Source organism: Salmo salar, chromosome 02, assembly GCF_965601325.2.
Source record: "Salmo salar chromosome 02, fSalSal1, whole genome shotgun sequence".
NCBI classification, from domain to species: Eukaryota; Metazoa; Chordata; class Actinopteri; order Salmoniformes; family Salmonidae; genus Salmo; species Salmo salar.
In genome coordinates this window covers 79,116,439-79,139,000 of record NC_138292.1, presented here as the reverse complement: position 1 = coordinate 79,139,000, position 22,562 = coordinate 79,116,439, and the positions used below count along the sequence as shown (strand labels likewise).

General features: G+C 44.1%; 1 protein-coding gene across 1 annotated transcript in view; it reads right to left on the bottom strand.

Moving 5' to 3' along the window:
* The window catches only part of LOC106593482 (uncharacterized), an 86,297-nt gene that overhangs the window by 11,807 nt on the left and 51,928 nt on the right, over positions 1-22,562 (bottom strand). The window contains exons 28-56 of the mRNA XM_082967396.1: positions 19,149-19,310; positions 18,873-18,926; positions 18,244-18,297; positions 15,806-15,850; positions 15,651-15,704; positions 13,915-13,959; positions 13,612-13,665; positions 13,321-13,374; positions 13,119-13,172; positions 12,928-13,035; positions 12,671-12,760; positions 12,429-12,482; positions 12,164-12,271; positions 11,811-11,918; positions 11,664-11,717; positions 11,162-11,215; positions 10,204-10,311; positions 9,854-9,907; positions 9,541-9,594; positions 9,317-9,370; positions 8,650-8,703; positions 7,869-7,976; positions 7,694-7,747; positions 7,378-7,431; positions 7,104-7,157; positions 6,859-7,020; positions 6,475-6,528; positions 4,915-4,968; positions 56-163 (exon numbers count right to left, since the gene is read on the bottom strand). Of these exons, the coding sequence (XP_082823522.1) occupies positions 56-163; positions 4,915-4,968; positions 6,475-6,528; positions 6,859-7,020; positions 7,104-7,157; positions 7,378-7,431; positions 7,694-7,747; positions 7,869-7,976; positions 8,650-8,703; positions 9,317-9,370; positions 9,541-9,594; positions 9,854-9,907; positions 10,204-10,311; positions 11,162-11,215; positions 11,664-11,717; positions 11,811-11,918; positions 12,164-12,271; positions 12,429-12,482; positions 12,671-12,760; positions 12,928-13,035; positions 13,119-13,172; positions 13,321-13,374; positions 13,612-13,665; positions 13,915-13,959; positions 15,651-15,704; positions 15,806-15,850; positions 18,244-18,297; positions 18,873-18,926; positions 19,149-19,310 (2,124 nt within the window). The remainder of the gene's footprint in view (positions 1-55; positions 164-4,914; positions 4,969-6,474; positions 6,529-6,858; positions 7,021-7,103; positions 7,158-7,377; positions 7,432-7,693; positions 7,748-7,868; positions 7,977-8,649; positions 8,704-9,316; positions 9,371-9,540; positions 9,595-9,853; positions 9,908-10,203; positions 10,312-11,161; positions 11,216-11,663; positions 11,718-11,810; positions 11,919-12,163; positions 12,272-12,428; positions 12,483-12,670; positions 12,761-12,927; positions 13,036-13,118; positions 13,173-13,320; positions 13,375-13,611; positions 13,666-13,914; positions 13,960-15,650; positions 15,705-15,805; positions 15,851-18,243; positions 18,298-18,872; positions 18,927-19,148; positions 19,311-22,562) is intronic.

Below are 22,562 nucleotides of genomic sequence, written 5' to 3'. Positions count from 1 at the left end.
GTGTGTGTGTGTGTGTGTGTGTGTGTGTGTGTGTGTGTGTGTGTGTGTATGTCACCTCGTCTCCTTTGGGTCCCAGTAGACCCTGGTTCCCTGGAAATCCTCTGTCTCCCTTCTCTCCAAACTCTCCTGGAGGGCCTATCAGCCCAATCAGACCTCCATGACCCTACACACATAACACACTTAGTTATCACTGTGATGACCCTACACACATAACACACTTAGTTATCACAGGGATGACCCTACACACATAACACACACTTAGTTATCACAGGGATGACCCTACACACATAACACACACTTAATTAGCACTGGGATGACCCTACACACATAACACACACTTAGTTATCACAGGGATGACCCTACACACATAACACACACTTAGTTATCACAGGGATGACCCTACACACATAACACACACTTAGTTATCACAGGGATGACCCTACACACATAACACACACTTAATTAGCACTGGGATGACCCTACACACATAACACACACTTAGTTATCACAGGGATGACCCTACACACATAACACACACTTAGTTATCACAGGGATGACCCTACACACATAACACACACTTAGCACTGGGATGACCCTACACACATAACACACACTTAGTTATCACTGTGATGACCCTACACACATAACACACACTTAGTTATCACAGGGATGACCCTACACACATAACACACACTTAATTAGCACAGGGATGACCCTACACACATAACACACACTTAATTAGCACAGGGATGACCCTACACACATAACACACACTTAGTTATCACACGGATGACCCTACACACACATAACACACACTTAGCACTGGGATGACCCTACACACATAACACACACTTAGTTATCACAGGGATGACCCTACACACATAACACACACTTAGTTATCACACGGATGACCCTACACACATAACACACACTTAGTTATCACTGGGATGACCCTACACACATAACACACACTTATCACTGTGATGACCCTACACACATAACACACACTTAGTTATCACAGGGATGACCCTACATACATAACACACACTTAGTTATCACTGGGATGACCCTACACACATAACACACACTTAGTTATCACAGGGATGACCCTACATACATAACACACACTTAGTTTTCACAGGGATGACCCTACACACATAACACACACTTAATTATCACTGGGATGACCCTACACACATAACACACACTTAGTTATCACAGGGATGACCCTACACACATAACACACACTTAATTATCACTGGGATGACCCTACACACATAACACACACTTAATTAGCACTGGGATGACCCTACACACATAACACACACTTAGTTAGCACTGTGATGACCCTACACACATAACACACACTTAATTAGCACAGGGATGACCCTACACACATAACACACACTTAGCACTGTGATGACCCTACACACATAACACACACTTAGTTATCACAGGGATGACCCTACATACATAACACACACTTAGTTATCACTGGGATGACCCTACACACATAACACACACTTAGTTATCACTGGGATGACCCTACACACATAACACACACTTAGCACTGTGATGACCCTACACACATAACACACACTTAGTTATCACTGGGATGACCCTACACACATAACACACACTTAGTTATCACTGGGATGACCCTACACACATAACACACACTTATCACTGTGATGACCCTACACACATAACACACACTTAGTTATCACTGGGATGACCCTACACACATAACACACACTTAGTTATCACAGGGATGACCCTACACACATAACACACACTTAGTTATCACACGGATGACCCTACACACACAACACACACTTAGTTATCACAGGGATGACCCTACACACATAACACACAGTTAGTTATCACAGGGATGACCCTACACACATAACACACACTTAGTTATCACAGGGATGACCCTACACACATAACACACACTTAGTTATCACTGGGATGACCCTACACACATAACACACACTTAGTTATCACTGGGATGACCCTACACACATAACACACACTTAGTTATCACAGGGATGACCCTACACACATAACACACACTTAGTTATCACTGGGATGACCCTACACACATAACACACACTTAGTTATCACTGGGATGACCCTACACACATAACACACACTTAGTTATCACACGGATGACCCTACACACACATAACACACACTTAGCACTGGGATGACCCTACACACATAACACACACTTAGTTATCACAGGGATGACCCTACACACATAACACACACTTAGCACTGGGATGACCCTACACACATAACACACACTTAGTTATCACTGGGATGACCCTACACACATAACACACACTTAGTTATCACTGGGATGACCCTACACACATAACACACACTTATCACTGTGATGACCCTACACACATAACACACACTTAGTTATCACAGGGATGACCCTACACACATAACACACACTTAGTTATCACTGGGATGACCCTACACACATAACACACACTTATCACTGTGATGACCCTACACACATAACACACACTTAGTTATCACAGGGATGACCCTACACACATAACACACACTTAGTTATCACAGGGATGACCCTACACACATAACACACACTTAGCACTGGGATGACCCTACACACATAACACACACTTAGTTATCACAGGGATGACCCTACACACATAACACACACTTAGTTATCACTGGGATGACCCTACACACATAACACACACTTAGTTATCACAGGGATGACCCTACACACATAACACACACTTAGTTATCACAGGGATGACCCTACACACATAACACACACTTAGTTATCACAGGGATGACCCTACACACATAACACACACTTAGTTATCACAGGGATGACCCTACACACATAACACACACTTAGCACTGTGATGACCCTACACACATAACACACACTTATCACTGTGATGACCCTACACACATAACACACACTTAGTTAGCACAGGGATGACCCTACACACATAACACACACTTAGTTATCACAGGGATGACCCTACACACATAACACACACTTAGCACTGGGATGACCCTACACACATAACACACACTTAGCACTGGGATGACCCTACACACATAACACACACTTAGTTATCACTGTGATGACCCTACATACATAACACACACTTAGTTATCACTGTGATGACCCTACACACATAACACACACTTAGTTATCACACGGATGACCCTACACACATAACACACACTTAGTTATCACTGGGATGACCCTACATACATAACACACACTTAGTTATCACACGGATGACCCTACATACATAACACACACTTAGTTATCACTGGGATGACCCTACATACATAACACACACTTAGTTATCACACGGATGACCCTACACACATAACACACACTTAGCACTGTGATGACCCTACACACATAACACACACTTAGCACTGGGATGACCCTACACACATAACACACACTTAGTTATCACTGAGATGACCCTACATACATAACACACACTTAGTTTTCACAGGGATGACCCTACACACATAACACACACTTAGTTATCACAGGGATGACCCTACACACATAACACACACTTAGTTATCACTGGGATGACCCTACATACATAACACACACTTAGTTATCACAGGGATGACCCTACACACATAACACACACTTAGTTATCACTGGGATGACCCTACACACATAACACACACTTAGTTATCACAGGGATGACCCTACATACATAACACACACTTAGTTATCACTGGGATGACCCTACACACATAACACACACTTAGTTATCACACGGATGACCCTACACACATAACACACACTTAGCACTGTGATGACCCTACACACATAACACACACTTATCACTGTGATGACCCTACACACATAACACACACTTAGTTATCACTGGGATGACCCTACACACATAACACACACTTAGTTATCACACGGATGACCCTACACACATAACACACACTTAGCACTGTGATGACCCTACACACATAACACACACTTAGCACTGGGATGACCCTACACACATAACACACACTTAGTTATCACTGAGATGACCCTACATACATAACACACACTTAGTTTTCACAGGGATGACCCTACACACATAACACACACTTAGTTATCACTGAGATGACCCTACATACATAACACACACTTAGTTATCACTGGGATGACCCTACATACATAACACACACTTAGTTATCACTGTGATGACCCTACACACATAACACACACTTAGCACTGGGATGACCCTACACACATAACACACACTTAGTTATCACTGTGATGACCCTACACACATAACACACACTTAGTTATCACTGGGATGACCCTACACACATAACACACACTTAATTAGCACAGGGATGACCCTACACACATAACACACACTTAGCACTGTGATGACCCTACACACATAACACACACTTAATTAGCACTGTGATGACCCTACACACATAACACACACTTAGTTATCACAGGGATGACCCTACACACATAACACACACTTAATTATCACAGGGATGACCCTACATACATAACACACACTTAGTTATCACAGGGATGACCCTACATACATAACACACACTTAGTTATCACAGGGATGACCCTACACACATAACACACACTTAGCACTGGGATGACCCTACACACATAACACACACTTAGCACTGGGATGACCCTACACACATAACACACACTTAGTTATCACTGTGATGACCCTACACACATAACACACACTTAGTTATCACACGGATGACCCTACACACATAACACACACTTAGTTATCACTGGGATGACCCTACACACATAACACACACTTAGTTATCACACGGATGACCCTACACACATAACACACACTTAGTTATCACTGTGTGTGTGTGTGTTGTCACCTTGTCTCCCTTCCTGCCTGGATCTCCCTTCAACCCCGGTAGTCCTGGAGGACCCTGTAGGAGAGAGGACAGAGGTCAAATGGGACAGAGGTCAAGCTAGAGCTCAAACTAGAGGTCAGAGTAGTACAACTGCAAGGTCATGTAGGGTTCCGTCCCAAATGGTACCCTGTTCCCTATATAGTGCACTACTTTAGACCAGGGCACATAGGTCTTCCTATTCCCTATATAGTGCACTACTTTAGATCTGGGCACATAGATCTAGGGCCATTTGGGACACAGCCTTAGTAAACTAGCCTGAGTAAACTAGCCTTAGTAAACCAGCCTTAGTAAACTAGCCTGAGTAAACTAGCCTTAGTAAACTAGCCTTAGTAAACTAGCCTGAGTAAACTAGCCTTAGTAAACTAGCCTTAGTAAACTAGCCTTAGTAAACCAGCCTTAGTAAACTAGCCTTAGTAAACTAGCCTTAGTAAACTAGCCTGAGTAAACTAGCCTTAGTAAACTAGCCTGAGTAAACTAGCCTTAGTAAACTAGCCTTAGTAAACTAGCCTGAGTAAACTAGCCTTAGTAAACTAGCCTTAGTAAACTAGCCTGAGTAAACTAGCCTGAGTAAACTAGCCTTAGTAAACTAGCCTAGGTAAACTAGCCTTAGTAAACTATCCTGAGTAAACTAGCCTTAGTAAACTAGCCTAGGTAAACTAGCCTTAGTAAACTAGCCTTAGTAAACTAGCCTAGGTAAACTAGCCTTAGTAAACGTATACAATAACTTGTGTTTGTAGAGACTGATATAGGATGTATGGGTCTATAGTAGTGACTGAGATAGGGCTGTAGACTGATACAGGATGTATGGGTCTATAGTAGTGACTGAGATAGGGCTGTAGACTGATATAGGATGTATGGGTCTATAGTAGTGACTGAGATAGGGCTGTAGACTGATACAGGATGTATGGGTCTATAGTAGTGACTGAGATAGGGCTGTAGACTGTGGAGAAAGGGACAATGGATGGAGTGGGATGGAAGGATGGAAGGATGGATGATGGATAAAGGTGTAGACTGTGAAGAAAGGGACAATGGATGGAGTGGGATGGAAGGATGGATGGATGGATGGATGATGGATAAAGGTGTAGACTGTGGAGAAAGGGACAATGGATGGAGTGGGATGGAAGGATGGAGAGATGGATGATGGATAAAGGTGTAGACTGTGGAGAAAGGGACATTGGATGGAGTGGGATGGAAGGATGGAGAGATGGATGGATGAAGGTGTAGACTGTGGAGAAAGGGACAATGGATGGAGTGGGATGGAAGGATGGAGAGATGGATGATGGATAAAGGTATAGACTGTGGAGAAAGGGACAATGGATGGAGTGGGATGGAAGGATGGAGAGATGGATGATGGATAAAGGTATAGACTGTGGAGAAAGGGACAATGGATGGAGTGGGATGGAAGGATGGAGAGATGGATGATGGATAAAGGTATAGACTGTGGAGAAAGGGACAATGGATGGAGTGGGATGGAAGGATGGAGAGATGGGTGATGGATAAAGGTGTAGACTGTTATTTTACCATGGGTCCTGGTGGTCCTGTTACACCTGGTGGTCCATTTAAACCTTGTTCCCCCTGAGAGAGAGGGGAGGAATAGAGAAAGAGGAATAGAGAGAGAGAAAGAGACAGGGGAGGGAGAGAGGGAAAGAGAGAGAGGGGAGAGAGAGAGGGAGAGAGAGAGAGGGAGAGAGAGAGAGGGAGAGAGAGAGAGGGAGAGAGAGAGACAGCGAGAGAGAGAGAGAGAGAGAGAGAGGAGACAGACAGTCATTTATTTTTTTATTTTATCTGTATTGTCATTGATGAAGTTGGTCAGTTTTGCATTCGCAGTATAGTACATCCGGCTTATGAGGTTGTGTGGTGATGAGTTGACAGGTCAGGGGTCAGGGTGTATGTGTGTGTGCTCACCGCTGGGCCAGGGATCCCTCTGAGACCACTAGGACCTGGTTTACCAGAATGTCCCTGGGCTCCCACCGGTCCTGTCTTCCCCAGGAGACCCTCCAACCCTGGAGAGCCCTTCGCTCCTTTCATCCCTGCTTTCCCCTGCTTCCCTTCTTTACCCAGGTGACCCTAACAGGAAATAGATGAATATTTAAGATATTGACAATTACATATGAACTAACTAACACACAGTGACACTCTGTCTCTCTCACCCTGCGTCCCGGTGGTCCTGAGGGGCCGGGTTCCCCTGATGCTCCTGGTGGACCCTACAGAAAACAACAATGAAACCCCTCAAGTTGTAGAAAACACCTGAAACGTCTGAACAACGAGACAATCAGATGCAGGAGACCTCAACATACTCCATATCTCTGGGAGTGGTTGGTCACAGATGGAAGTGATTTAATGGATCTGTGTGGGTTGGAACGCTGTCTGAACCTGCACATATACACTTATACAGATGATATACCAGACATATGAAACACTCACTGATTTCCCTGGATCTCCAGCATCTCCCTTGGATCCAGGACCTCCATCCTCCCCCTGTAAGAGAGAGAGAGCAGACCGAGAGAGAGAGAGAGAGAACAGAGAGAGAGAGAGAGAGAGAGAGAGAGAGAGAGAGAGAACAGACAAAGAGAGAGAGAGAGAGAGAGAGAGAGAGAGAGAGAGAGAGAGAGAGAGAGAGAGAGAGAGAGAGAAACATACCGACAGAGAAAGAGAGAGAGAGAAAGACTTAACTTGCCCCTGTAATAGAGGTGGTATTTTCAGTACCAGGGAACAGTGGAGAGAAGAATGGAACACTCACGTTAGGTCCTGCCTCCCCTGGCTGTCCTGAGTCTCCTGGAAAACCAATCGGACCCTGAGGAGAGAGAGAGGGGTAGGGAGGGAAGCGAGAAAGAGAGAGAAAAGGACAGAAAGGATTATTATGAAAGGGTGAGTGTGTATTATGTGAGAATTTACAGTGTTCATATGGAACTCACAGAGTTTCCCTTGGCCCCGTCCTCTCCTGGGGGGCCTCTGGCTCCTGGGGGCCCTGCTGCTCCAGAGAGACCTGAGTCCCCCTTCTCCCCCTGGTCACCTATATCCCCCTGGGGTGGAGAGAGGGGGGGGGGCAGAGAGAGGGGGGGGACAGAGAGACGGGTGGGGGACAGAGAGAGGGGTGGGGGACAGAGAGAGAGGTGGGGGACAGAGAGCGGGGTGGGGGACAGAGAGAGGGAAAGGATAGGAAGAGAGGGGTGGGACAGAGAGAGGGAAAGGAGAGAAAGAGAGGGGTAGGGAGTTGAAGTTGATCCAAAATGAACAAGATGAAAGGACCTGTGATTATCTTCCAGAATGCTGTGTTCTCTTGGACTCTGTGCTATTGACAACACTCTAATTACTATGCTGATTTATTTTATATGGGGAGATGACAATTAGGAGGATCATGTTTTTGACCCAATGAGAGAATGATGATGTTGATGATGTTGAAGAAGATGAGGAGTATAGACTTTGAGTTTGATTTTATTTTTACAGGGACAGTGCACATTAATCAACGTTTCAGTAAAAGTGCCGGCTGGCTCATTTTCAACCGCAGTCCCTGGGCAAGACATAGCATGCAGAATGAGAAATATAGCACAAAAAGCAACAAGACAAATTCCACACCTCACAAGCTACAGACAACAGACAACATGGAAAGCGGCAATACACAGCTAGGGATTATGTTCACAAATGTCTTAGGTGGTGCAGTTATGTGTGTCTGATGGCAGTGTATTCCAGACTTACGCTGCCTCCTGATACACCAACGGGTCCTGGGTCTCCCGATTCTCCATCCTCCCCCTGCGAGAGAGAGAGAGAGAAAGAAAGAAAGAAAGAAAGAAAGAAAGAAAGAAAGAAAGAAAGAAAGAGAGAAAGAAAGAAAGAAAGAAAGAAAGAAGAAGAAAGAAAGAGAGAAAGAAAGAAAGAGAGAGAGAGAGAGAGAGAGAGAGAGAGAAAGAAAGAAAGAAAGAAAGAAAGAAAGAAAGAAAGAAAGAAAGAAAGAAAGAAAGAAAGAGAGAAAGAAAGAAAGAGAGAGAGAGAGAAAGAGAGAGAGAGAGAGAGAGAGAAAGAAAGAGAGAGAGAGAGAGAGAGAGAGAGAAAGAAAGAAAGAAAGAAAGAAAGAAAGAAAGAAAGAAAGAAAGAAAGAAAGAAAGAAAGAAAGAAAGAAAGAGAGAGAGAGAGAAAGAAAGAGAGAGAGAGAGTGAACGAGAGAGAGAGAGAGAGAGAGAGAGAGAGAGAAAGAAAGAGAGAGAGAAAGAGAGAGAAAGAGAGAGTGAGACAGAAAGAGAAAGACAGAGAGAGAGAAAGAGAGAGAGATGACATCATAATACTCCTCCCTTAGCCCCTCTCTTCCACAGACACATAATATCCCAGTGAACACACGTGTACAGAACACTGCTGTCTCTCTGCTTACCTTCTCTCCATTTACCCCTGGCTGTCCAACCCCACCTGGTCTGCCCAGAGCACCCTGTAGAACACACAGAGGACAGGTTAGTGTGTGCATCTGTGTGTGTGTGTGTGTGTGTGTGTGTGTGTGTGTGTGTGTGTGTGTGTGTGTGTGTGTGTGTGTGTGTGTGTGTGTGTGTGTGTGTGTGTGTGTGTGTGTGTGTGTGTGTGTGTGTGTGTGTGTGTACTCACCTGTCCCCCACTAGGCCCTTGTGGCCCTCTGGGACCAAACTGACCTGGACGACCCTGATAGGAAAAGACAGTCATTCTAGTAATCAATCAATAGATCACCAAGTCAGTATAGTAATCAATCAATAGATCATCAAGTCATTATAGTAATCAATCAACAGATCATTAATAGACCTAGCTTCATTATGTGAATTAATGATGTCACAATCACCAATCAATCTCCATCCACCACTCACCTATCTAGTTCCAAACCATTATGTATCTGTATCAGTAGGCTGACAGGAAACAGTGTCATAAAGACAGGATGTGAACTCACCATCAAGCCGATGTGTCCGCTCTCCCCCTTCTCACCTGGAAGACCAGGCATCCCCTAGGAAACACACAACCTCACGTTTAGAATTGTTATAAACAGTTGATTGACAAACTAAAGTTGTAAGGATGGCAATTACTGGGGTCAATTACCATGACTACAGCAACACCACCCAAGACAATATCACATGAGAATATTGAGAATCTATGAAGCCTGACACGAGGCCCCTCACCTGTGTGTGTGTGTGTGTGTGTGTGTGTGTGTGTGTGTGTGTGTGTGTGTGTGTGTGTGTGTGTGTGTGTGTGTGTGTGTGTGTGTGTGTGTGTGTGTGTGTGTGTGTGTGGGGTGTGTCTCACCTGTAGTCCGATGGGTCCTTTGGAGCCCTTGAAGCCCCGGAGACCCTCGTCACCCTTGGCCCCGTACATTCCCTGCTGGCCCCTGGGACCTGACTCCCCATCCAAACCCTGGGAGAGAGGAGGGGGAGAGGAGAGAAGAGGGGGTAGGAGGGATAGGGGAGGGGGAGAGAGGGTGTAGGGAGGAGGGGATGGAGAGGAGGGGAGGAAGGAGAGAAAGGGGGTAGAATGGGAGGGAAAGGGGAGGAGGGAAACGAAAGAAGGGGGGTAGGGAGGAGAGGAGAGGGATAGGAGGGGCAGGGGGAGAGAGAGAGAGAAGGTGTAGGGAGGAGAGGAGAGGGATAGGAGGGGCAGGGGAGAGAGAGAGAGAAGGTGTAGGGAGGAGAGGAGAGGGATAGGAGGGGCAGGGGAGAGAGAGAGAGAAGGTGTAGGGAGGAGAGGAGAGGAGAGGGATAGGAGGGGCAGGGGGAGAGAGAGAGAGAAGGTGTAGGGAGGAGAGGAGAGGGATAGGAGGGGCAGAGGGAGAGAGAGAGAGAAGGTGTAGGGAGGAGAGGAGAGGGATAGGAGGGGCAGGGGAGAGAGAGAGAGAAGGTGTAGGGAGGAGAGGAGAGGGATAGGAGGGGCAGGGGAGAGAGAGAGAGAAGGTGTAGGGAGGAGAGGAGAGGGATAGGAGGGGCAGGGGGAGAGAGAGAGAGAAGGTGTAGGGAGGAGAGGAGAGGGATAGGAGGGGCAGGGGAGAGAGAGAGAGAAGGTGTAGGGAGGAGAGGAGAGGGATAGGAGGGGCAGGGGGAGAGAGAGAGAGAAGGTGTAGGGAGGAGAGGAGAGGGATAGGAGGGGCAGGGGGAGAGAGAGAGAGAAGGTGTAGGGAGGAGAGGAGAGGGAGAGGATTACTTTTAATCATCAAAATGAATCCTTTAGACTAGAGAAACATTACAGGTATGTGGTTGTACAACAGACTCACAGGAACTCCTGACTGCCCCATCGGCCCCTGGCCACCGGTTGGTCCTGGGGGGCCCTATAGAGACACAGACAATATTAGTTAGTTACTGGGTAGATAACAGGCTTCATGAGACTAAATGGTTTAATATTTGGTATTAGTGTAGTATTAGTGTAGTATTGGTGCAGTATTGGTGTAGTATTAGTGTAGTCTTGTGGTAGTATTAGTGGAGTATTATGTAGTACCTGTGTAGTATTAGGGTATTATTAGGATAATATTGGTTTAGTATTAGTGTGAGGGTAGTATTGGTGCAGTATTGGTGCAGTATTCGTGTAGTCCTGTGGTAGTATTAGTGTAGTATGATGTAGTACTTGTGTAGTATCAGGGTAGTATTAGGGTAGTATTCATTTAGTATTAATGTAGTATTAGGGTAGTATTGGTGTAGTACTGGTGTAGTATTGGTGTAGTACTGTATTAGCGTAATATTGGTGTAGATTTGGTGTAGTAATTATCTCAGTAGACTCACTGATTCTCCTTTGTCTCCTTTGCTGCCCTTCTGCCCTGGTCCTCCAGTCTCTCCCTACACACACACACACACAATAAATGCCTTCAGATACACACAACAACAACAACAACAACAACAACAACACACACAGGGACAGGGCCATGTTACCTTATCTCCATCCTCTCCTGGGGGTCCTGCAGGGCCTGCAGCTCCAGGTAGTCCTAGAGGTCCCTGGTCTCCATCCTGTCCTGATGGTCCGATGGGGCCGGCGCCTCCCTGGGACAACACAACACACAGACAGACAGACAGACAGTTACATTACCTACACACAACTCTGGAACTATAGGGTCTCAGAACACAGAACTCACAATATGAAATGTAGAACTCAGAGTATGGAACTCAGAACTCAGAATACAGAACTCAGAACTCAGAATACGGAACGCAGAACTCAGAATATGGAACTCAGAACTCAGAATACGGAACTCAGAACTCAGAATATGGAACACCTTTACAGTACCTACCGGTTCCCCCTTCTCTCCCATTGGTCCAGGTCCACCCACAGCCCCTGCCCTCCCAGGCTGACCAATGGCACCGGCTGACCCTGGAGGACCCCTCTCACCACCGGCCCCCTGCAGAGAGAGAGAGGGGGAGGGGGGTGGGGATATACATATGTGCATTATACATCTTCACACTGTCTGTGGTCTGTGTTGGCAGGGAAGATGGAGAGAGAGGAAGTGAGGAATAGAGAGAGAGGACAGAAGTAGAAGGAGAGGAGAGAGGACTCACTATAGCTCCTGCTGCTCCGACTGGTCCTTCACCTCCTTTCAGACCAGCAGGACCCTGGGGAGAACACACTGCTATCACACCATCACAGGGTGTGTGTGTGTGTGTGTGTGTGTGTGTGTGTGTGTGTGTGTGTGTGTGTGTCTGTGTGTCTGTGTGTGTGTGTGTGTGTGTGTGTGTGTGTGTGTGTGTGTGTGTGTGTGTGTGTGTGTGTGTGTGTGTGTGTGTGTGTGTGTGTGTGTTACCATGCCCCCGGCGGCCCCTCTGCTGCCTCTGAAGCCCCTGAGTCCTGGAGGACCAGCTTTCCCAGAAGTCCCTCCTGTACCCGGGTCGCCCTGGAAACAACAACAACAACAGCTCTGATTGGTGGAATGCTCATGAGGTCAATTGAACTAACCAGTGAAGATGATTCTTGTAATGACTGGTAATGGTGATTATCGGGGTGAAAACAATGATGATGATTGTGATGATTATGATGATGATTATGATGATGAAGAATTACCTTAGCTCCCTCCTTCCCGGCAGCGCCAGGTAAGCCCTGCTCTCCCGGTACGCCAGGTGACCCGGGGTGACCTCTGTCTCCCAATGACCCGGTCTCACCTGATTTACCCTGCAGCAACCAATCAGGTTAGAGAGAACACAAACAGACCAATCAGGTTAGAGAGAACACACATAGCAACCAATCAGACTCACCTGTGGCCCCACAACACCTCCTGGACCTGGGGGTCCCGTCTTTCCTTGGAAACCCTGGAGAGAGAGAGAGAGAGAGAGAGAGAGAGAGAAGGGGGAAAGAGGGGGAGGGAGAGAGAGAGAGCAAGAGATAGAGAAGAGAGAGACATTAGTGGATGGATAGGTATATTTAGGTAACTTCTTGTGACCTCTATCCTCTACTCACCGGCTCCCCTCTCTGACCTGGGTGACCCGGAAGTCCATCTTTCCCCGCTGGACCCTACACACACACAGGAATGGACATCACAGTCACACAATTCAACATCCTGTTACACTACAATGACAGCAGAACTGAGCGTCCTCAATAGTAGACTCTTTTGTGTGTGTGTGTGTGTGTGTTGTGTGTGTGTGTGTGTGTGTGTGTGTGTGTGTGTGTGTGTGTGTGTGTGTGTGTGTGAGTGTGTGTGTGTGTGTGTGTGAGTGTGTGTGTGTGTGTGTGTGTGTGTGTGTCACTCACGTTGGGTCCCTTGGGTCCTGATTCCCCGTTCCGTCCTTGTGGCCCTTGAGGCCCCTAGACAACACATAAATTAATCAATCAAACAGTCAATCAATTAATTCATCAAACACTTATCCAACCAATCAAACACTTATTCAACCAATTAAGAAGTTAGCCAGTTAGCCAATTAACAAATCAACCAATCAAACACTTACACAACCAATCAAGCAATCAACAAATGTACTAATTAACAAATCAGCCAATCAACTAAATAACCAATCAATCAATAAACCGATCAATGAACCATGATGTTCCTGTCCTTACCCTGTCTCCAGTTGGTCCATGAGGTCCATCATGTCCAGAGGAGCCCTGTGACAGACAGCATGGAAAACAGACAAATCAAATACAATTGTATTGGTCGCAAATCTGTTGTTCTGCCCCTGAACAAGGCAGTTAACCCACTGTTCCTAGGCCATCATTAAAAAGAAGAATTTGTTCTTAACTGACTTGCCTAGTTAAATAAAGGTTAAATAAAGTTAAAATGTTATTTTTTTAAATAGACATATTTAGTAAATATTCTTGTGAGTGTAGCGAAATGCTTGTGTTTCTAGCTCCAACAGTGCAGTAATACCTAACAATACACAACAAAACACGCAAATCTAAAAAGTAAAAGAATGGAATCAAGAAATCTAGAAATATTAGGACGAGCAATGTCAAAGTCCAGAATATAAACATATATGTACAGTGCCTGTACATATTCAGATCCCTTGACTTTTTCCACATTTTGTTACGTTACTGCCTTATTCTGAAATGGATTTAAAATAAAAATCCTCAACAATCTACATACAATACCCGATAATAATAAAGCAACAACAGGTTTTGAGAAATTTTTGCAAATTTATACAAATAAAATATAAAATTCTACGTATTTACATAAGTATTCAGACCCTTTGCGATGAGACTCGAAATTGAGCTCACGTGCATCCTGTTTCCATTGATCATCATTGAAATGTCTTTTCAACTTGATTGGAGTCCACCTGTGGTAAATTCAATTGATTGGACATCATTTGGAAAGGCACGCACCTGTCTATATATGGTCCCACAGTTGACAGTGCATGTCAGAACAAAAACCAAGCCATGAGGTCGAAGGAATTGTCAGTCGAGCTCCAAGACAGGATTGTGTCGAAGCACAGATCTGGGGAAGGATACCAAAACATTTCTGCAGCATTGAAGGTCCCAAAGACCAGTGGCTTCCATCATTTTAAAATGGAAGTTTGGAAACCAAGATTGAATTCTTTGGCCTGAATGCCAAGCATGACATCTGGAGGAAACCTGGCACCATTCCTACGGTGAAGCATAGTGGTGGCAGCATCATACTGTGGGAATGTTTTTCAGTGCCAGGGACTGGGTGACTAGTCAGGATCGAGGGAAAGATGAACGGAGCAAAGTACAGTTTTTTAAATGTTATTTTCAAAAATTTCTAAAAACCTGTTTTTGCTTTGTCATTATGTGGTATTGTGATGTCATTATGGGGTATTGTGTTTAGATTGATGAGAGAGGGGAAAAAACATTTAATTCATTTTAGAATAAGGCTGTAACAAAATGTGGAAAAAGATAAGAGGTCTGAATACTTTCCGAATGCACTGTATTCAATTATAGAATACTATACTATACATTATACTATTATCTTATAGAATACTATACTGTATGCTATACTATTATCTTATAGAATACTATACTGTATACTATACTATTAACTTATAGAATACTATACTATATACTATTAACTTATATAATACTATACTATATACTATAATATTAATCAGTGTGCGTGAGACTGAGGTTATGCTCCAAATGGCATCCTATTCTCTATGTAGTGCACTAATCAAAAATAGTGCACTATAAAGGGAATAGGATACCCTTACCAAAGGCACCTTATTCTCTGTGTAGTGCTCTACTTTTTAGGGTGCCATTTCGGATGCATGCTGTGTTATGGCTATTACTGCTGGATAGAGAGTTTATGATGACCTCATAATGATTAGAATGGATTGAACTCTGACCTTTCCCCCTGTCTTCCCTGTTGGTCCCTTGGCACCCCGGCCCCCACGCACCCCCTGTAGGAAAAACAACAGTATTACACACACAGATAAACACACATAAGCAGACACACACACACGCACGCACACACATATGTACACACACAGACAGTACTCACGTTAGGACCCCTCTGTCCTGCACTGCCTGCTTCCCCACCGGGGCCCTGTGGAAAAGAAAACAGGACAGACCGTTACCATGGGTACACCATACAGTCCATTACCATTACCATACCACCACTCATGTATTAACAACATGTCAATATTTTCAATATACTGTTCTTGACAATAAACTGTACCTGACAAAATACTGCACTTGACAATATACTGTACTTGACAAAATACTGTACTTGACAATATACTGTACTTGACAATATACTGTACTTAACAATACACCGTACCTGACAATATACTGTACTTGACAATATACTGCACCTGACAAAATACTGTACTTGACAATATACTGCACCTGACAAAATACTGCACTTGACAATATACTGTACTTGACAAAATACTGTACTCGACAAAATACTGTACTTGACAATATAGTGTACTTGACAATGTACTGTACTTGACAATGTACTGTACCTGACAAAATACTGTACTTGACAATATACTGCACCTGACAAAATACTGTACTTGACAATATACTGCACCTGACAAAATACTGTACTTGACAATATAATGTACTTGACAATATAATGTACTTGACAATATACTGTACTTGACAAAATACTGTACTCGACAAAATACTGTACTTGACAATATAGTGTACTTGACAATATACTGTACTTGACAATGTACTGTACCTGACAAAATACTGTACTTGACAATATAGTGTACTTGACAATATACTGTACTTGACCATATACCATAACTGACAATATACTGTACTTGACAATATACCGTACCTGACAATATACTGTACCTGACAATATACTGTACTTGACAATATACTGTACCTGACAATATACTGTATACTGTACTTGACAATAAACTGTACCTGATAATATACTGTACTTGACAATATACTGTACTTGACAATGTACTGTATACTGTACCTGACAAAATACTGTACTTGACAATATACTGTACCTGACAATATACCGTATCTGACAATATACTGTACCTGACAATATACTGTACCTGACAATATACTGTACTTCACAATATACTGTAAATGACAATATACTGTACCTGACAATATACTCTATACTGTACTTGACAATATACTGTACTTGACAATATACTGTATACTGTACCTGACAATATACTGTACTTGACAACATACTGTACTTGATAATATACTGTATACTGTACCTGACATTACTGTACTTGACAATACACTGCACTTGACAATATACTCTACTTGACAATATACTATACTTGACAATATACTGTAAATGACAAAATACTGTACCTGAGAATATACTGTACCTGACAATATATTGTACTTGACAATATACTGTACTTGACAATATACTGTTTACTGTACTTGGCAATATAATGTACCTGACAATATACTGTACTTGACAATATACTGTACTTGGAAATATACTTTATACTGTACCTGACAATACTGTACTTGACAATATACTGTACCTGACAATATACTGTTTACTGTACTTGACAATATAATGTACCTGACAATATACTGTTCTTGACAATATACTGTACCTGACAATATAATGTATACTGTACCTGACAATACTGTACTTGACAATATACTGTACTTGACAATATAATGTATACTGTACCTGACAATACTGTACTTGACAATATACTGTACTTGATAATATACTGTATACAGTACTTGACAATATTCCGTACTTGACAATATACTTTCTTTGTGTTTTCTAAAGCACCGACTTGATGAAAGTGTGTTTCAACTACATAGAAACACAATATAAATACAATAAATACTGACGTGTCCATGTCCAGCAGGGCCCGTGTGGCATAGAATTACATATAGGATCTCTATGTTATGAATATCTATATATGGGTGCGTTGGTAAATTCCATCTGGCTATCTACTCCTATTTCAGAGCACTCTCGCCCGAGTGTGCCAGAGCGCAGAATAACTGATGATTTTGTGAACACTCAACACCCGTTGAATATGGCCGGTAAATGTTGTCAAAAAAGCATCATTAAATTGTTGCCAGTAGCACAGTTACAGTCACCAACGCTCTGGATAACATGAAAACAGCCTAACCAGCTCTGCTGTCGAGTAAAATGGTCAGAGTGAAGTGTTCTCTCATTTGTGTCTGGAAGTAGAAAGTAAGCTAGCCAACGTTGGCCAGCTAGCTCGGGTGCTTGACTGCCGTTGTGAGGTCAGAATGCTTGGATCAACCCTACTCTCCGGCCAGATCTGCCAGTGTGCGCTCTGAACGCTCCTAGAGCGAAACACTCTGATTTTATGAACGGACAATCTGACAATGCTCTGAATTTAGGAACGGACAATCTGACAACGCTCTGAATTTATGAACGCCCAGAGCGCACTCTGACACTCCAGATTGAATGTATGAACACCCCCTATGATAAAGCCTCCCTCTACCACTCACCCTCTTCCCCTTCTCTCCCAGCACTCCAATAGATCCAGGAAAACCATCCGAACCCTGTTGACACACACAGAAACATTACTGCTACGTTCAAACAATGTGTTAGCCTTCTCTGTGTTACTGCTGTGTTCAAACAATGTGTTATCCTTCTCTGTGTTACTGCTAAGTTCAAACAATGTTTTAGCCTTCTCTGTGTTACTGCTAAGTTCAAACAATGTTTTAGCCTTCTCTGTGTTACTGCTAAGTTCAAACAATGTGTTAGCCTTCTCTGTGTTACTGCTACGTTCAAACAATGTGTTAGCCTTCTCTGTGTTACTGCTGTGTTCAAACAATGTGTTAGCCTTCTCTGTGTTACTGCTGTGTTCAAACAATGTGTTATCCTTCTCTGTGTTACTGCTACGTTCAAACAATGTGTTAGCCTTCTCTGTGTTACTGCTGTGTTCAAACAATGTGTTAGCCATATCTGTGTTACTGCTGTGTTCAAACAATGTGTTAGCCTTCTCTGTGTTACTGCTGTGTTCAAACAATGTGTTAGCCATATCTGTGTTACTGCTGTGTTCAAACAATGTGTTAGCCTTATCTGTGTTAACTATTATGTTTATTTGTTTACTTGATATATTTACTCCTCTCACCTTAGGTCCTTTTTGTCCCGGATACCCCGGCAACCCTGGAACTCCCAGTTTACCCTGAGAGAGAGAGAGAGAGAGAGAGAGAGAGGAGGGGAATAGAAGCAGAGAAGATTGAGTCTTCTGGAAATGTTGACTTCATATAACTTTTTGATATAAGGTAATGCCTAGGCTTTAGCTCAGTGGGCTAGGGCAGACAACAGTGGTTCAAAATCGTATTCAAACACGCTCCCCCAACCTCCTTCCTCACACACACACACACCCCATCTGTGTACCACCTACCTTTTCTCCAGCGATGCCCACGGCTCCAGCCTCCCCCAGGGGTCCAGCCTGTCCTTTAGGTCCTTCAGGACCATCCTCTCCCCTCGACCCTGGGACCCCGTTATCACCCCCGTCACCTTTCAGCCCCATCTCTCCCTTAGAGCCGGGGAACCCATCCTCACCCTACAACCCAGAACAGATCAGAAACACAGAGATAATTCAGGGTAGTGCTGTGTAAAACACAGAGCTAACTAAGGGTAGAGCTGGGTAAAACACAGAGATAATGCAGGGTATGCTGTGTAAAACCAAGGTTAACTCAGGGTAGAGCTGGGTAAAACACAGAGATAACTCAGGGGTAGAGAATGTGTAAAACACAGAGATAACTCAGGGGAAGAGTTGTGAGCATGTGCTGAACAACTGGCAAGTGTCTTCACTGATGTTTTCCACCTCTCCACGTCTGAGTCTGTAATACCAACATGTTTAAAGCAGACCACCATAGTCCCTGTGCCCAAGAACACGGAGGTAACCTACCTAAATGACTACCGACCCGTAGCACTCACGTCTGTAGCCATGAAGTGCTTTGAAAAGCTGGTCATGGCTCATATCAACACCATAATCCCAGAAACCCTAGACCCACTCCAATGTGCATACCGCACCAACAGATCCACAGATGATGCAATCTCTATTGCACTCCACACTGCCCTCTCCCACCTGGACAAAAGGAACGCCTATGTGAGAATGCTATTCATTGACTACAGCTCAGCGTTCAACACCATGGTGCCCACAAAGCTCATCACTAAGCTAAGGACCCTGGGACTAAACACCTCCCTCTGCAACTGGATCCTGGACTTCCTGACTGGCCGCCCCCAGGTGGTAAGGGTAGGTAACAACACATCCGCCACACTGAACCTCAATACAGGGGCCCTTAAAGGGTGCATGCTCAGTCCCCTCCTGTACTCCCTGTTCACTCATGACTGCACGACCAGGCACAACTCCAACACCATCATTAAGTTTGCTGATGACACAACAGTGGTAGGCCTGATCACCGACAACGAAGAGACAGCCTATAGGGAAGAGGTCAGAGACCTGACCGTGGGGTGCCAGAACAACAACCTCTCCCTCAACGTGATCAAGACAAATGAGATGATTGTGGACTACAGGAAAAGGAGGACCGAGCACGCCCCCATTCTCATCGACAGGGCTGTAGTGGAGCAGGTTGAGAGCTTCAAGTTCCTTGGCGTCCACATCACAAACAAACTAACATGGTGAAAAGATTTGGCATGGGTCCTGAGATCCTCAAAAGGTTTTACAGCTGCACCATCGAGAGCATCCTGACGGGTTGCATCACTGCCTGGAATGGCAACTGCTCGGCCTCCGACCGCAAGGCACTACAGAGGGTAGTGTGTGAGGCCCAGTACATTACTGGCGCCAAGCTTCCTGCCATCCAGGACCTCTATAGCAGGTGGTGTCAGAGGAAGGCCCTAAAAATTGTCAAAGACCGCCAGCCACCCTAGTCATAGACTGTTCTCTCGGTTACCGCACGGCAAGCGGTACCGGGGTGCCAAGTCTAGGTCCAAGAGGCTTCTAAACAGCTTCTACCCCCAAGCCACAAGACTCCTGAACAACTAATCAAATGGCTACCCAGACTATTTGCATTGCCCCCCCCCCCCCACCTCACGCTGCTGATGCTCTCTGTTATTATCTATTGTCATGACGTTGGCCTGTGGGTAAGGTTTATGACCCCCCCATAAATACCTTTCTCCCTTCCCCTCTCTTTCTGACCCTACTGAAGGACTGCTGTCCTGAAGGACTGCTGTCCTGTTAAATATAGGGAGTCTGGGAACATCAAACAAATGGGGAAAGGAACCATATTTTGGTAATAAAACCAGTTGGAAATATGCTTTGGAATGTAATGAGTATGGATGTCAGTTCGGTTGTCATCTGAGACATTATGACTGATGACAGGACGACATAAACTGTACCTGGGAAAGTATACACCCTCTAGTTATCAGAGTCATATGGAATTGTTATGCAATTGAAATGTTTGATATTGAAATTGTTTGTTAGGAGATTAAATGTAATTTTAGCTTCCAAATGAGAGAATTGGGTTTTCATAAGGAAAGTGCCTTGCTTGATCAGTGGCCCACCCCTGTGAAGAGACAGGGGTTATAAACGATGAAACACATCCTTCCCCCTCTCCACTATATAAGCCTTTGACGAAAAGATAACCACATGTTCCAGTACGTGAGGTCTGCAGCCTCTACGTTAGAAGGACACACGTCAAGTACAGAACTAAGCCAACCTCGGCGTGAGCTTTGGTGGCGAATGGTATGAACTTTGAGCTTATTCACTACAGAAGTGATACTTCCTAGCCGTTGAGTTAGCAGCGGCTGCTGTAGACGTGGGCTAGGAAAGGACGGACGACGGATCCAGTCTAACAAACAGACGAAGATACCACCACGTATACAATGTACCACCAGAGACATTCTTCCGAGGACAGGAAGATCTGTTGGCCAACCCGGCCAGCATCTTCGACCAATATACCGAAGCGCAGCTCAGAGTAAATATTTATTGCATTTTCCTTTTCCAAATAGGCGGTAATTGAGTAATGCATAAGATAATGTATTTACGATAGCATAGCTGCTGTTTCGTTGTTCCTAAGTCTTCCCGCTCTTTCATTCAAGCCCAACCCCCTTTCCTTTGTGTAACCAGCCATCATACAGGTTTCGTCCACCTGAGACGTTTTCTGTATGACATCATTTGTATTCTGTGTATTTGTAATTCTGTGTGATTAGTTTAGGTATTTAGTAAATAAATAATTAAACCCAATTTTGTATTGCTGATTCAACTTGTTAGCCAGGGTTCGTGAAGATAGCCAAGAATTTCTAACTTTCATTATGAGACTGAAAATAAGATGATTAAGATGGCGGCTATCGATGTAAAAGATTACTAAGTATTTTAAGAGTTTATTCGGAAGATAACGGCTCTATAAACATTCTTCCGTGGTGCCCCGACTTTCTAGTTAATTACATTTACATGATTAGCTTAATCAGGTAATATTAATTACAGAGAAAGGATTTTATAGAATAGCATGAAATATCACTTAATCTGGCATAGCCAAAGACACGACACTATGCATAGCCACTTTAATAACTCTACCTACATGTACATATTACCTCGACACCGGTGCCCCTGCACATTGACTCTGTACCGGTACCTCCTGTTTATAGCTCCACTATTGTTATTTACTGCTGCTCTTTAATTATTTGTTCTTATCTCATACTTTTTTAGGGATTTTCTTAAAACTGCATTGTTGGTTAACCTCTTAGCTATAGGGGGCAGTATTTTCACGGCCGGATGAAAAACGTATCCAAATTAAACAGCCTATTTCTCGGGCCCAGAGTCAAATATGTGCATATTATTAGTAGATTTGGA